This window comes from Passer montanus, unplaced genomic scaffold, assembly GCF_014805655.1.
Source record: "Passer montanus isolate IOZ18808 unplaced genomic scaffold, ASM1480565v1 scaffold96, whole genome shotgun sequence".
Classification (NCBI taxonomy): Eukaryota; Metazoa; Chordata; class Aves; order Passeriformes; family Passeridae; genus Passer; species Passer montanus.
In genome coordinates this window covers 1394524-1411785 of record NW_024375034.1, presented here as the reverse complement: position 1 = coordinate 1411785, position 17262 = coordinate 1394524, and the positions used below count along the sequence as shown (strand labels likewise).

Here is a 17262-nt window from a genome sequence, read left to right as displayed (position 1 = left end):
AGGATCACAGATGTGGATGGGCCAGAAGAGTGCTATAACACAGCCTCCTTGGAAGCATGATGGGCCTGTTAGGGTAAGGTAGAGTCCTGCAGCCTCCTCTCAGATACTGACCGTGGCTCATCCAATTAGTAAGTGTGACTGACAGTCCCATGGTCTCACATCTTACACACTGCAATGTCAAAGATGAGAGGTGAGCTCCGACTGAAGTTTCTCCTGCGGTAAAGCGGATTAACAGCTGGGAATCCTCTGCTGTCTTTATGAGCTCCTGACGTAGCATTTTTGAGAGTTTTCTCCACTATCCTTCTACCTAATTCAGGAGCCTTGGAACTTCTGCTCTGCTGTCATATGTAACAAAAATGAGGCAATGAGATCAAAGAAAAGAGGCTGAGGCAGAGTGGCTGCACATTTCAAAATGAAATCATATTAAACTAACTAATCACACTAAAATTTTGATACTGCTTAAGCCAAAATTTACTACATTTCATCTTCAATATGAGCCATGAAAATTAATGTCTTACCAGCTAAGCAGGAGGCCAGGACACTGAATTATGAGATTATAAACATGCAGTGCAAAGTGCTTCATTGCTTATAATTCAGAAATGTGGGAAGTGACATTACTGAACACAGAGCACAAAGCCATATTCCTGGCAACCACCTTTGAACCTCCATACAAACAGGAAGAGGGATGGGGGCAGCCAATCCTGCTTCTCCACCTTGGGCATGATGCTACTGCACACACCTTTAATGGCCCTTGCCTGGGAGTCTAGCTTTATAAAGGGGATGTCATCAAAGGGCCTGCTGCACTTCCTTTATGTGGTTTCCTTCTACACAGCTGGTTTAGATTTAGGGCCAGGGCTGCAAAAAGCCGCTCTGTTATTCTCGAATTAGGAGAAACGGCTCTTTTTTGTTCATCTAGAGCTGCACAAGTCAAAGAGTACTTGGATTTCAGAGTATCAATATTACCATCTTTCACTGCACAGGGCAGTACAGTAGCACTGAACTATTTTCTCCATTGGTAAAATATTTCTCTTTATTTTCACATGGATTAATATGAATTGAATTAAGGACAAGAAGCAAATTTTACTTCCATTTTGACATAAGGAAGCTGTCCATTGAAAAATATACATTTCTGTTTTGATAAGGTACTGGTTCTTTAAAAGACTAAATTATAACTAAATGTACTATTTAAATTACCCAGAGATGTGGTTGGAAAAAAGCCATTCAAAACCCCTCTTAAATTCCAATTACTGAACACACATACTTATGAGAAAAAAGCTGCTCTTCTCCTATTTTGCTGTAATGGAATGGGCAATGTGCCTCCTTTGGAGAGGTTTACAGAAAGCAGCTCACAGCTTTTTCCATTCAGAAAATATCAGATGATTTTGCTGTCATTTTAAAAAGGTCTGAAGACCCACATCCTGATGATAAAGCAGACACTGTTTGTTTTGCATGCATTTCCTCATTTCTGCCTCTCAAAGCACAAATGAGTTATAAAATACATTTCTCTAGATCAGAATGATCTCTGCATGCTTGAATTGTTGATCAGACAAGCCATTCTACATTACACCAATCTTGTTGCTATACTACCAATAAATGAAGTGCCAGAAGATAATTTCCCAAGATTATTTTCCCAGCCTAAAATGTGCCTTCCGATATTAGCACTCTAGAGAAAGAAATTTCAGAACATCACTTGCATACTATTCATATATATATATATATATATATATATATATACACATATACACAGTCACAGACACTCCCAAGGGAAGCCCCCAGCCATGTTCTTCCCCTGACAGGTCCAAACAGAGTCAACTGCAATGGAGTGCTGGTCACTGACTGCAGCATGCAGGCATCTGCACAGTCCAAACAATTCTTTCAAACAGGCCTCTGCTTTCCTAATATGCCACCTTCCAACACAACATGAACTTCTCACACACACCTGTACTTCTGACGACTTCAAGCATTGTATTAACCTCTGCTACAAACCACCTTTATGTTACAGATCTCCCCAAGTTTTATGTTTACAATTTAACATTCCAGTCAGAACTTATCATCCCAGGGCTTGACAATGATTTATTTTTACAAGTTACAAAGAAGCAATCAAGAGGCTCCTATACCAAGCACAGAAGTGGATCCAGATTCCTACTGCACTCAAAAGAAGGCTCACTTTGAAAAAGCCAGCTCCTAAAAGCAGTTCTTTGGAAGCTTTTCCTCTATTAATTACTGCACATCACAGAGTGCCACGGAATTTGCAGAGTGTAATGATTAGCACTGTAGCCCTGATTCCAAACAACTGCATCCCATGTACCACAGACAAGCCTGATTGGTAGCAGGAATCTCTGTTTGATGAGAAAATAAATAGGAGTGTGAATCAAAGGAGAAGCCAAATATTCTTTCAAAGACTCCTGTCACATTCTCAATACTCCTTATGCCCCAGAAGTTCCTCTGCCATCGGAGTGACCCACGCCCCACAAAGGAAGGTAGCAAGAAGTTAGAATTTAATCTGGCTACTGCTGTAAAAAACAAGGTTTCTATGAACACATCAGGAACAAATGGAGGGATAAGGACAATTGCCATCCTTCACTGGATGCAGGGAGAAACCGTGACAGACAGAGAGGAAAAGTCTGAGGTACTTCTCTGTCTCAGTCTTCAGCAGCAGGACCAGTTGTTTTCCAGGTACCCAAGCCCCTGAAGCTGAGCACATGGATGGGGAGCAGAACGAATACCCCCCAGTCCAAAATGAAATGTTTAGTGACCAGATACACCATCTAAGACTCACACAAGTCCAAAGTGATCTGCTGGAGGGTAGGAAGGCTCCACACACGGATCTGGATCAATTAAGCACAGTTCTGGGAGCTGAACCAGCCCCTGCATCTGAAGCACAGGGCAGCCCAAGATGACTTTCCTCTTTCATTCCATATAACCCTACCAAGTTCTCACTCAGAACACTTTTAATGCTGCTGAATACTGTGCAGGAAAGGGAGGAACAGAAAGTACTACACTCACAGGGTCCAACTTCACAAGTTACTTCTTATCTGTAGCCATTCTCTTTTTTTTTCTCTGACAGGAGTTTTAAATAACTGTAGGCAAGCATTTTGTAAAGATCATGCTGTCTGAGGCATTCATGAAAAATATGAAGACTTGCACAGTAAATCTACAAGCATGACATGAAGAGGAAAAAGGCAGATAAAACATGTTGGCTCAGCATGATCTGAAACTGATTAGAGAAAGACAGACTGCCAATGCTCTTTGACTGAAATTCTCCAAACTTGTTACTTTCCTGCTGTTCTCTTCTAATCAATAAATTTAAGCAATACCATTATCTGTTAATTCACTTAATTAAATAATATTGAGCATTACTAACCATAATGGATGAGCTCCTAACACAGCTCTGAATCACAGAGTGCAATACAGAAGACAGCCCTTTGTGTGAACAAATTTTCCAGAACTCAGTTGCTTCTTTAGAGCATGGAAACTCAGACAGAGATAGGTATTTATTTAAACTGATCTCTGTTTAAAAAAAAGTATTTAAAGAAAAAAAACCTTTCTTTTTGGTGTGATGTACTTTATTTTTTCAGTGAACTCTACAAGGATCTTCCTGTTTGCACTGCACCCTCAGAGTCTTATAGGATTGTGAATTCCACAAGTGGCCAGAAGTGTTCTGTGCTGGAATGTGACCAGTCACTGAGGGTTTGTACTGGCACCTAATAAGCATTATTTACACACACATTTATTCACTTTTTGCTTGGTGACAATCTCATAGAATTCATTAAACAGCCAAAATTCTCCCCGCTTTATTAGCAAAACTTCTAAAAAAGCTAATTTCCTGTTCACAGAGCTGTGTTTTTGAACATTCAGTTTGAAATTCCTCCCAGGATTACCAAATCCTTTCAAACTCACTTACCTGTTATTTCTAGTCTTGAAGAGTCACATTTCAGTGTTTTTGCGATGAAAAATATTCAGTATTTTCAAAATTACACACTGTTTAATATGAAGACTTTATTACACAGAATTCAAAAACAGTCCTAAGTCCAAGCAAAATGTACAGAACACAATATTGTTAGAGAATACATAAACTGGAAGGAGACAGCTGAGGTTCATTTTTTTTTTCTAGATAAACATCAACAGGCAGATGTGACAGGTAACAGTAGATGAGGCTTTCTATGACAGCCAGTCACATTGTCTTTGTTTTCTTTCTATTTTTATTCCCAGGTTACTGAGGAAACTAAAGTTTAATGATCCAGAGTGTATTCTGTCAGTAGAAAAAAGTATAGTTTTAAACAACAGTGTTGGAATTAACTAATTTAGGTGAGTGACCAAGACTAAAACTTTCAGCACTCTTTGATAAATGGATTTGAAAAATATTAGATACTTAAATAGGTAATTCCCCATTAAATACTTTCATATTGAGCAAGATCTCACTAATGCAGTACAGAGTGATGGTGAACCAACTTCTTTCATTTTTATATACAAATAACGAAAAGGTCCTTGATTAGAATTTTTATGTCTTTTATTCTACTATTACTTTTTTTTAATTTTTCAAAGCAATGTTGTCTACCCCATAAACATTACAGTGCTCAGAGACATGGAAATAAAGAGCAATGAAATTTCCCATCTCTTAAATGATAACAGCTGTAACACCCACGTCTGAAGAACAGGGTAATATGGCAGAAGTATTAAGGTTTTAGAACAAGTGCAAAGAAAAACAGCTAAAGACTTTTAAGGAGCTGATTTTCAAGGCACATTAACTTGAAAAACCCAAGAATATTACAGCTGACACAGCAAAGACAAGGTCTACTTTGACACTGTGTGAATACAACATCTTTTTGTGGGAGCAAGTCCACGTTGAAGGAAAATTGAATTCCTAAGGGAGTTTTAAAGTATAATGATTACAGTTAAACACTCAGAATAGAGTCATGATGAAATTCATTAAAATATTTAATTGCCTTTAAATCTGGCTCAGTTAGCTGTGACCAAAAGTTGGTAGATACTGAGGGATGTTCAATAGCATATGTTGAAATTACATTAAGTCAATTTCCTAATTAGATGTCAACATAAAAGACACCATTACAGCTAATACCACTGTTGGCAAGTTCAACAGCCAGAGCAGAGACTAAATAAATATGCAAAATGTAACACACTAACAACTAGGGTGAGTCTTTTTGCACAGGCTTTACTGAGAGTGTTTGACCACACTAATTTATTCTAAGGGTTTATTTACAAATTCAGTTCTCCCTCCTATTAAAACGAAATATGGAAGAAGATGACAATTTAATGGCACTCTGCAGTGCTGGAGTTGTTCCTGAATGATACTCTGTATTCTTTCACCATTTTCAGTTATTTTTTGTTTTCTTTTTCAGATGGAAAACATGAAGTTAATTAGACAGCCATTTGGAAATACTGAAACTCTAGTAAGGAAAACCATCTAATTTTAGCTCTGTCATGTAAAACATACTCAAATATATCTCAGAAGAGAGCATCTAGGATTATGAAAATAAACCCTAAAAATGTAATAGATTACCATGAAAAATATCATAATTTAAGAACATTTTCCATGAACAGTACAAGAGACATAGGCCATTCCTATTACAGCTGACAAATTTAAACATACAGAACAACACAGAAGCTTCTGCAAGACAGTGTTAATTTAGCCTGTGGTGCATCTCCAGCAGTTGTCAGTGGCAGATTTTTCAAGCCCAGTACTGAAACCCACACAACATTGTTTTATTATTAAATACTTTTTCTAGTCTGATTTGGAGCCACATTTTCATTCTCTTACCCTCACCAAACTGAACTTGCCTCAACATGTTCCTCTAAGTCAGTGTGTTCTCTCGTGGCATGAGGCATTATGAGAGGTGGCACTGATTATTCACCTCTGCCCTGAAGTATTAAGAAATCAACAGAAATTTGTGATTTTATCAGTCTCTTATAAATTACTGAAAGTATTAGTGGGGAAAAAGGAACCAAAAGTAGATCAAATATGCTGAGCTGCAAGTAGATGAGTTTTTTTGGTCCATTTACAAATCTCATCTAGAATCTACAGCTGCCCAGGTGTTACGTGCAGGAGACCTACGAGGCTCAAGCACAGAAAGAGTTTTCACGCCCCGAGAGCCCTGAGCAGACCCAGCTGTGGCTGACAGGAGCCTGAGGAGAGCAGAGCATCACTCACCACAGTCAGGTGCTGCAGCAGATAGGCCACGTCCACCATGTCGGCCAGAACGAGGAGCCTGGTGACGGCGGCCAGCAGGGAGCGAGCGGCTGGCACGACAGCCTGCCTCCGGGGCAGCGAGCAGGGATCGCTGGTGAACGCCTCTGCTGACACCTGCAGGGCCCCACCTGCAAAAGGACACACTGCCTTAGGCTGCACCACGACACCCAGAGGAAAGCAAGCCACTCAAGTTCCGTCAGTTACTTGGCAAGTCACAAGTGCTGCCAGTAAATTTGGTATCTCTTTCTTGCCCTAATGCCTTGAAATGAAGGTCAGTGATTACAGATCATGCAGGTTAATGCTGCACATCTTCCATTCTCTTTGCCTTTCTCTTCTACAGCATCATTTAATTCTGAAATAATTCCCTTGGCCTTCATACTATTACTCTTAACTGTGCACAACAAAGCCAGCAGCTTTGTTAAACTTTTCTAGTCACTACTTGTTATATTACTGTGTACTTTAGTGTCCTTGTGATTAAATAATTCCTGGTCACAGAAGGAAATCAAATATTGCTCTTCTCATTACAAATATAAATTAGTGGAATGAAAACCTCATACACTCAAACATCTGACTGACATAAAGTGAAATTTGTGCCATGGAGCTAGTGACTGCCAGTAGACAGCAATATACTGCTCTCCAATGTGAAGTTTGGTAAATGAAATTCAACAATGCGGACAACAGTGACAAACACCATGAATTCCTGAAGGAAGGTGAAAAGGACATGGAGCCAGACTGCTCTCAGTGGTGCCCAGCAACAGGGGGAGAAGCAATGGGCACAAACTGACACATAGGAGATTCCATGGAAGCATCAGAAAATATTTTTTCACTGCGAGAGTGACTCAGCAGCAGCACAGGCCAGGCAGGAAGGCTGTGGAGTCTCCTTCGTGGGAGATGTTAAAAACCTGACTGGACATGGTGCTGGGCAGACTGCTGGCCCTGCCTGACCTGGGCATTGGACCAGACTACCCTCAGAGGTCCCTTCCACCCCTCAACATTCTGCAGTTCTGTGAGCAAACACAAGTTAGAAGGGTCTGAATACGACCAAGCCCTTAGAAATGAGAGCGACATAAGCTGGGATAGCCAGATGAACACATAAAATCATAACCCTAAATTAGAGCCATGAGATGCAGGCTAGACAGATAGGAGCTACAAGTACAAACAGCAGAAAATGACAGCTCCAACAACAACACGATGCTGAAACTTCCTTAAATTGCAGTAGACAGCATGACAATCTGATGCAATTCAATATATTTTTATTTTAATTCCCATCAACTGGATATTCTTCCATAATTACATTTGTCACAAACAATGAAACGCAAAAAATGTCCTTTTAGTGGCACAAATAGGAATTCAGACAGACAGCAGCATTCAAAGTATTTCAATTCTTTTAGACAACCAAACAAAAAGCAATTTAAAGAACCGAAGCCAGGATATATCATAACTCCACAATTACTGTCAGGCAGATATTTTCAAGACTCTGTTCAACACACCCAGATAAGATGACTCCCAAAGTAAATGCTGCTCTACCATCAGCTGATCAGCTACTGACAGCTACTGCTGTGTCAAATGACTGCTACTTACACGTGCCTACAAAAATCTGCTCAGGCACAGGGAAATGTAAAAAACACTGTTCAGCCACAGGTGATTTTTTAAATAGTTAGAGGATTCACACACTTCATCCAGCACCAAAAATATCCAAAAACTTCCATGAAAATTCCCGTAAAAACAAGTGAACTATGAGCCTGTTGGCAATTAGCTGACAGCTCATGTCTGTGCAGACACTGCAACAACGCCACCAACTGCAGGCAGTGAGCATCTTCAGAGACAGTGCTCAGCATCACACTGACAACAGCCAAGTGCTCTTCACTGGCTTAGGAAAGACCAACAAAATTATGCTTTCTTCTTCTATTTATCTGATTAGATTTTCTTTCTGCTTTTGAAATCCCATCCAAGTATCACATTTTCCTCTCTTCTATTTGTGTTTACAACTGGCATTCTGATCTCATTTTTTAAACTGCAGTAGTGTGAAATGCACACGGAATGCAGTGAATTTTATGCCATTCTTGTGTCCTCCCACAAGGAGGTACTGTTGCCAACTAAGTCCTGTCACCCACTCCTGAACTGCACTGTTAGAGGCTGATGGCTTTACAGTTCCAGAGAAACACAGTTGACAATAGGAACTCATTTACTAAGGGGGGAACAGACATACCAAAGTTAGTAGAAAGAATTTCCAACATTTCAGTCTCAAACTTGAGAGAACAGAAATACAAACAAGCAAGAAAAAACACACAATAGTTTATCATACAGAATCCTAGAATGCTTTGGGTTGGAAGGGACCTAAAAGATTATCTAATTCCAATTCCCCTGCCATGGGCAGGGACACTTTCCATTAGCCCAGGTTGCTGTAAGCCCCATCCAGCCTGGCCTTGGACACTTCCAGGGATGGGGCAGCCACAGCTCCTCTGGGCACCCTGTGCCAGTGCCTCATAGCGCCAGCATTTTTCATGGTGAAAAGTTTCTTCCTAGTATCTAATCTAAAACAGCCCCTTGTCAGTTTAAAGCCTTTCCCACTTGTAGAAAGTCCCTCTCCAGACCTCTTGCAGGTCCCCCTTGCATTCTGAGAGGCTCCAGTAATGTCTCCCCAGAGCCTTCTCCTCAGCCTGAACAAGGCCAGCTCTCTCAGCCTGCCTTAACAGGAGAGGTGCTCAGTTCTGCTGAGCATCTTCGCAGCCTCCTCTGGACTGGCTCCAACAGGTCCATGTCCTTCTTATGCTGAGAGCCCCAGAGCTGAATACAGGATTCCACATGGGGTCTCACCAGTAACAGAACACTTGGTAGTTCTTACTGACACTAGTGCGAGCAGACTCAAATTCTGCAGGCATGAACTAACACATTAAGTGGAATAAGTGCCTGAGAAGCTTGGGAGTCAAGGTCACATCACAGCACAGAACAACCTACCCTTTCTAAAAACACAAGATTAAACAATACAAGTCACCAGTAAAATCACCTGTTCTGTTTCTACCAATACCATCTCCATCTGCTAGAGCAAATAAAAGCATTCTGCTGCAGTCAGCCAGCTGAAGTGACACTATCAGTGTCAGGGCACAGCAGCTCGATACCTCCTGCATGTTCCTAATATTCAACACTGTGATAACTCAGATTCTCACAATAGCTTTCTGGAGCTGTTACAGGACATTTCTCTCCCGCCACACAGGCTCTTATCCCACTCAGATACCACTGGATTCTGTTGCATAGCAACTATTTCACCCCTGCATATCAGGAAGTTCCACTTCCACATCTCATCCAGCTCTTCCTAACATGTAATCAATCAGAGCCATGGCACATCCCCATCATTCCTCACACCCACCTCTTCATTCTCCCTTTCCCACTCAGGGGCACCTGATCCAGTGATGCTGATGTCAAAAGCTATTCTGCAGGGGATCTGTTCTTGGTTTGATGAAAGGAGTGTACAGCACAGATAATTTAAGCCAGTTAAGTTCTGCCTCCCAGAACAGAAGTCCCTTAGATGTAGAATACACACACGTACCTCCTTCATGTAGAATGAGAAAGTTCAGTTTACTTTTAAGATGAAAGAAGGGACAAACAAGAACATAGTATAATATAAAAGATCCCTATACCCTTCCTTTAGTAAATGCCCTCTTTAAGCTCCCATTTCTTGCCAGTGAATGGTAGTGTTTTCCATGCCATCAAACTCCTGCCTCCCCTGTTTAATATCAAAAGACATTAAATATGGCCACTCAAAAACATCAATGTATTTGTTAGAATTTTCTTTTAAAGAGTAACTTAAGGCTCAAAATGTAACTCCAGCAAGTAACTTGCTTCAATTCACTGTTCTGTGTGATGACAGGTTTATCTGGGAACACACTTGAGCATGATAACAGCTAAACACAAGAAACACTGACACTGCAATAGATAGAAACAAGGCAGACAACAACTGTTATGTTTCTGACTATATATAGTCAGTCAGCAATGGCAGTAAATACCAAACATTTCAGTTATGCCCATGCAACTGTTTGAGAACTGCAAGGCATCACACTTTCACATAAATGCAAAAACTCATCATCCCAAGGATAACGCTAGACTTCAATTCAGACTTCTACAGCAACATTTCACCACATGAACAGCATTGCTGTTTTGCCTTAAAACTGATTAAATCTCAGAGCATGAATTCGAGACTGATATTTAGTGTCAGAAGCATTCAGGGTTGAACAATGCTCCTTACACTCTTTGCATAGGGCTCAGGTATTCCACAGAACATTGAATTAGAAGACAATCTTTTGAAATGCTGCATGCACATGAAATCTTAGTGAGGGTTTTTCAACACACTTACTTTGGGGTTTATTACACCATTTTAGAATAAAACTGTGGACATAAGTAGCCTCTAACAAAGCTTCACCAAATCAGATCAATAGGAAATGATGGCAGTTCTTCAGTTATTATGCTAGTGGATTTCTGGATGATGTATACAGTCCCCCACCCACAAAACTTCCTGCTGATCCATTTAGCAGAGTTCCAGAAGAAGATATCAAGATGTGGGTAGGTCTTAAAAAGTACTTTCTTGAGAGGAAACAAAGAAAAATGCAGAGAACCTCTATTTAAATTATTGTCTCCAAGCCTATAAATCTTTGACAAAACTTTGCAGATGTCAAAGGAAGCAGACACTATTTATGCAGGTAACATGTCTGTCATCCATTATAGTAACACCTTCTTTCACTAACAGAATTCAACTGAATTTGAGACTCAAAAATCTCATTTACTGACAGTGCCAAGAGCAAGCTGTAGTCAGTGAAGCCATATCCATGTTATCACGATTTCTGAAGGTTGTGAATTACACACAGATGAATTAGATACACCAAACATTACCCCCACTCTTCATTTTTATCCCATTCATTTGCTCCTTTATTCTCCAAAGCATTATTGTGAATAAGATTATCAGAAGCAGATTGAAAAAATTAAATCACTCCTTTAAAAGGAGCCCCAAATTAATGAGCTACAAAAGTAACAAAGGAGTTTTCACACTGGCAATTGACATTCAAAAGGATTAAGTGTTTAATGCTTATGATCCATCCCCAACTGAATAAGTTCAGTACGTGACACAAGGTAAAATGCAACAAGAGGTGAGACAGAATTTATTTTTCCAGATCTCAATGTGCAAATCTGAGTTTGGCTGATGTGAGTGAAATTATCTAAAGCATTTCTTCAAAATGCCACTATCCAGGAAATACAAGCTGTAGCCATGTGCAAAATTTCCTAATTCATTTAAGATTGCATTGATAAAAATCCCTGCCAGTCACCACAAAAAATTAAACACTGTATACTGTGACAGGCATGGCAGGTGACCACATGCAACCATGGCTGATGACCCCCATCCCTTCAAAGAGCTTGAACTAAATAACAGGAGACATTTAACAGCAGCAGAATGTGGCATGAGTAACAGTTAAGTTACATATGATGTGACATACCACAAATTAAAAATAGCACACAGCTTCAAAGGTTAAAAAAATCTCAAAATTAAGAAACTTCTACCTTTTTTACAATTGTTTCAACAATTTCTTAAAACTAACCTGTGCAGTTTGGCAAATCCTTGAAGGGAGATCAGCTGCAAGCACTCACTTCATCATTGCATAATGATAGGTGATAAATTGGACTTAACTTTCTCTTAAAATGTACGAGGTATACATAATCTACTTTTATGTATTATTTATTTTTGTAGTTACCTCTGGTCTCGGCTGAGAATCAATAAGTAATAAAAAAATATTTCACATTTTCAATTTCTCTATGTATAAAAATCAATATAAAACTATGTATTTTATTCTTACCTTGTGTTATCAGCCTGTAATGGATGGGCTAACATTTTAAGAGTACTCCAAAATGAATGATTTTGCAAGAGCCTCAGCTGCTCAGTGTGACAAATAACAGTGATACTTGTGGTCATAACGCTTTTAATCACAAAGGACCTTAAGGTATCTCAGACACCATATGCATAGATCAAACTCTAAACCACAGCTATCTCTAGATTCAGAGGAAACCAAAAGCAAGTAATCACTGCCCTGAACAGCAGCAGAGATTCAGAAACCACCCCAGCTGCATGTGCAAGATGAACAAATAAAGTCAATTTAAAGAAAAACCTGATTAAGCTCCATCTTTACTAAGGGGAGGATGATATAATTAAAACATAAACTAACTTTAACTTTGGATTTCTACAGGAACACATTTAGGATGTTGGTCATGTGACTCAGGGCCTTTGTTCTCACCCAAATATTCCCAGTTTCCATGAGGGAAAGTAAAACTCAAGAAAACAACAAAGAGCCTGCAAGAAAATGGCTACAACATTCTCTGCAGATCACAAAAACTAGCCTAGTCCTGGGAATCAGGTTCAAAATTGAGAGATTAAGTCAGGAGGACACAGAATATGATACAACTCACCTGAGAGGAGCTGCTCTGTCAGGAGGGGATGACTTATGGTAGGTTAAAGGATCCATCTTCCTCCTACTCTTAAAACATACCTCCTCACTGGACTATTGTAATGAAATCCTTACTAATGCACAAAGAGGGAAGATTTAAGAGGCCTTAATCTGAGATTCAGGTAAACAATTCTTTTCAAGAAGTTAAAATATACATTAACTTTTAGTCATGCTTTACAGCCACTGAAATGATCAAGAGGCATCCTGTCCTCATGAAAAAAAAAAAATCCAAACAACAAAACTTCCACTGATATATGTATTTTTTCCTAATGGGGCCTAGCTTGCACACTTTACCTCCTTATAGGTGGTATTGCAGAATATATAATAGAATATATAATTAGACAACTTCAAGTTCAGACATTTGCATATCACAACACATTTCCCACAGATATCCTCGCTTCACTTTGACACCAGGCATGGTTAAACCAGCTCCTCATGGTGCCTGAATTGCTTGCCATGTACTTACTCTCTTTCCGCACATCAGCGAGCGCTGCATGAAGTTCCTCTTTGAACACAACTGCTTCCTTGGCAATTTTTTCTCCCTTGTCCAGCAGATTCCAAGTGGCTTCTTCCACAGAAGCAAGCAAGACACGAGCTCTTTTGGAACGGCCCTTTTTCTTACTAGAAGGATTCTGTGGACAGTTCACTAATGTTGTAACCTACATTTAAAAGAAACAAAAGAGACAAAAATGGTTTAAGTTCTACAAGTGAATTTATACTGTTATTAAAATAAAAAAATATATAATTATGAATAAGCAAAGAGATTCCCTCTACTTTAGAGACAGGCAAGCTCAGCATAAATATCAAGAACGGGCAAAAGTACTGAATTCAATCTAATGCAATTTTACTCAATACGCCTCATCTTTGTGTTCCTCCTTCTGCAGGATCAAAGCAAAGTTAACTGAAATGCCACTGTTCTATCAACCCTGATGCCAACTCCTGCCACTGCTTGTTTTAAAACCTGCTCATAATAAAATAAAAAAATACCAGTGCTATCCGAGGAGGCTTCAGCAAGGCAGGAATCATGGAACCATTATGGTAGGAAAAGACCTCCAAAAGCATCGAGTCCAGCTGTCACACTAACCACTAAACCATGTCCCAAAAAACACCACATCCTCATGCTTTCTGAATACTTCCAGGGAGGGTGACTCCACCATGTCCCTCGGCCTGCTCCAATGCTGGACTCTCCTTTCAGGGAAAGAATGTTTCTCAACATCCAATCTAAACTTTCCTTGGTGCAGCTTGTGGCCATTTCCTCTTCTCCCAGCACTCATTACCTGGGAGAAGAGATCAACCCCATCCGGCCACAGCCTCCTGTCTGGGAGTTGTGGGGAGCCAGAAGGGACCCCTGAGCCTCCTCTTCTCCAGACTGAGCCCCCTCAGCTGCTCCTCCTAAGACCTGTGCTCCAGCGCTTTCCCAGCTCCTCTGCCCTGCCCTGGACAGGCTCCAGCACCTCGATGTCCTTCTCGTCAGGAAGGGCCCAAAACTGAGCACAGGGCTCAAGGTGTGGCCTCACCACTGCACGATCACTGCCCTGGCCCTGCTGGCCATGCCATTTCTGACACAAGCCAGCTCCCACTGGCCTCTTGGCCAGCTGGGCACACCTGCCTCGTGCTCGGCTGCTGTCAGCCAGCACCCACAGGCTCTCTCTCCCCACAAGTGCTGGGTCTTCCCACACTTCCAGCATAAGACTTGCAAGGTATCCCAGATGAGTACAGACACCTTTCAGAATGCCTTCTCTTCTTACCAAAGGGGTATCCCCGTGGCCAGAGCTCAACACCTCCAAATTCTTTAGGGTTCTCTCAGCATTAAAACTGTACATCAATTTGCCCAGAATTTAGATTTACTGCAGCTTAGACCGAATTTTATTTTTACCAATGCAGTTCAACACCCATAAAGAACTTGTTTTTATAGACCATCCCACTCCACATTCCTCATCATCTGAATACAGCCTCCACACTCCAACAGAATGTTTCTGAAAGACTATTCTCTAAGGCATTGCTTGAGCTGCAACACTAAGGAAAGACTCCAAAAACTTTTTTTCAAGTGTTGTACAGATATTTTAAAGCATACCTTATTTTCATGAAGTTCACTGATCCTTTTTAATCCTCCTGTTCCCTCTGCCAGAACATGGGTAGCAGAGTGCTACATGTGCCTTAGCTCACCTTGAGATCTCATCCATGAGTTCATGCACATGAGTGCTTTCCATGAATCATTATTTCTAAACGTAACTGACAAATATCCTGCGGGTAACATTTCTATAAACACATCTACAAACATAAAAGCCCTGACCCCTGTACCATTCACGCAATTTAGGGGGGGAAAAGGACCATCCACTTGACATCAACTGCTTTGGCATGTCACAAGGGAGAGAGCAACATAAATAACTCTGGCTCAGATTGTTAAAGAAGGCTTGGGTATTTTTCTGACTGTGGCTCAAAGTAAGAAAATGGAATTATTTATTGCACATAAATCAGCCAGCTGGTAGAGAATGCACTGGGAATAAAAATCTTCATCTTTTGTTTCTAAAAACCCTCCAATGTCGGTTTTAGAACACTTAAGACCATTTCAATGTCCATATTTTTAAGAGTGAGTTAGAGATTACAAGCTAATACTTCCAATAAGAAAGACACAATAGAACACCATCAAAAATTAGAAGCGGTCCAAAATAATCTATCAAATAGAAGGGGTTTTTTAAATTTTAAGTATTTAATCACTATTTCACTAGAAAATAATATGTTATACTTACTTTGCAGATTTTTACTGCATTTTTTAATGTAAAATACCATTCATACTGTTCATTGATATGTCGAGGAGGAAAGGAAATAAAACAAATGAAAAAAAATTATGATTCTGGCAGGTGAAAACTCTTGAGTGTAGGACCCTGCATCTTCAGCATCACTCTCAGGAAATATCTGAGGTGGCAGCTGATCTCAAATACAAGTCAAAATTTGTTAAGATAGCTCTTTACTCATAGAGATTATGGAAAACAGAAAAACTACTCTGAATTCTCTAACACAGAACCCCAATGAGGAATGTAAAAACTTTATACAATCCTACCCAGAAAGAACTAAACCACAGACTAATACAGTGTGCCATTGTTACCCTGCACAGCAGATCCCCAGCCTAGCTCTGGGAGGAGCAACACAGTTATGCTAACAGCACAGGGAGTTTCTAAGCCATTTCAGGCCACGGCCACCACGTTTACAAAGCTGAATCATGCCATTGTTGCCTGTTATTGCCATTAGTTATTAGGCTTAAGGGATGGGGCTTCTTGTGGGGTCATGGTTATGCCAAATACTAAGTTTCTAGGAAACTCAAGCAGTTCTTCCAATGCTATATTCAGTTACTGGCAGCACTTTGAGACAACCTCTTAATAGTACAGTAGTTCAGGAAGCAATGTCTTGATACCTTGAGTATCATAATATTTGGTTCACCTTTATTTTAATATTAAAAATATTTTTGAGCATCAATCATAAAACATTATTTTTTGTCAGCAGTATAGTTCAGTGTAACTCGATGTCAATCCCTAGACACTTAGGAAAAATAAGACATGAACTCTGATCTAATGACAACAGCAGAACCCCTGTCCACTGTTTCAAATCCAAAGTATTTGCATTATATACAACTAAACACTAGCTAATCCCACCCAGTGCGTAGAAGGTAAACTCACCACATGTAGAACTAAAACCAATAGTGTGTGCTTTCCCTGTGAGCAAACATCTGTGGTGTGGATGACAGGTGGGAATACAAGCCTTTCAACTTGCCTATTTTTCAACAGTGATCCAAGGGACTGCAAAATGCAGGGATTTTTCTACACGTTGTGTCAGCTGGACCATGCTAACTTTGACAACTACCTTTTTTGATGTGCCAGATGCACTGATTGAGAACTAGACTGAGAAGCCTTCCTTTCACAACTAACATCCTCAAAACACCTGGAATAAAATAAAGGCCACAGAGAGAGGGAAACACCCCGGGAAATTCAGGGTCAGTGTTTTATTCCAAGGATGGAGACATTGCCAACTCAGACAGGGTTTTACACAAAACAGCTGCTGCACTGTTTTCAGAGTGTCATAGTCATCACCACTGCCAATTGCACATTGTGGGGAAGAGGGTCAACTCAGCAAGTGATCTGCAGCTATTTCCACAACTACTTCCTAGTTACTGCCCAGGCTGGTTCTGCCTCTATTTTTATCTATATTGATGCTGTTAATCAAATGACTGCCCTAACACTTGGCATGACTGGCTGGAAGTTTTCCTTCCACAGGTGTGAAACAAGCAAAGCATTAAGCTTAAAAGAGGGAAAAACAGTCAAAATATTCTCTTAGAACCAAAGCATTTCCAATTTGAACAGCCTCAAGCTTTTCAATGGTTGAGAAGAGCTAGAAGGGGAAAAATGCAAAACTTAGATGGTTTCTTTGTTTTATTCTGGAACTGCACTTTCTTTGTTTTGTCAGGTTTCTTTGATCCTGCAAAACCCAACCCAAAATTTACTTTTCTTTACCTCCTCTAAAAACACCCAGAGTCTGGAAGCTGCCTCAGCACAGTCTGATCTACCGGTCTATGAG

General features: G+C 40.2%; 1 protein-coding gene across 4 annotated transcripts in view; it reads right to left on the bottom strand.

The window, feature by feature from the left end:
* Positions 1-17262, bottom strand: part of CTNNA3 (catenin alpha 3) — a 407897-nt gene that overhangs the window by 381188 nt on the left and 9447 nt on the right. For 3 of the 4 annotated variants that reach the window (XR_005626215.1, XM_039696239.1, XM_039696238.1), the window contains exons 3-4: positions 13160-13352; positions 6170-6336 (exon numbers count right to left, since the gene is read on the bottom strand). Coding sequence is in view for 3 of the 4 variants with exons in the window: in XM_039696239.1 (XP_039552173.1) it covers positions 6170-6336; positions 13160-13352 (360 nt within the window). In the remaining variant the exon portion in view is untranslated. Of the gene's footprint in view, positions 1-6169; positions 6337-13159; positions 13353-17262 lie in introns of those variants that run through there. The other variant, XM_039696241.1, reaches the window with a different exon arrangement.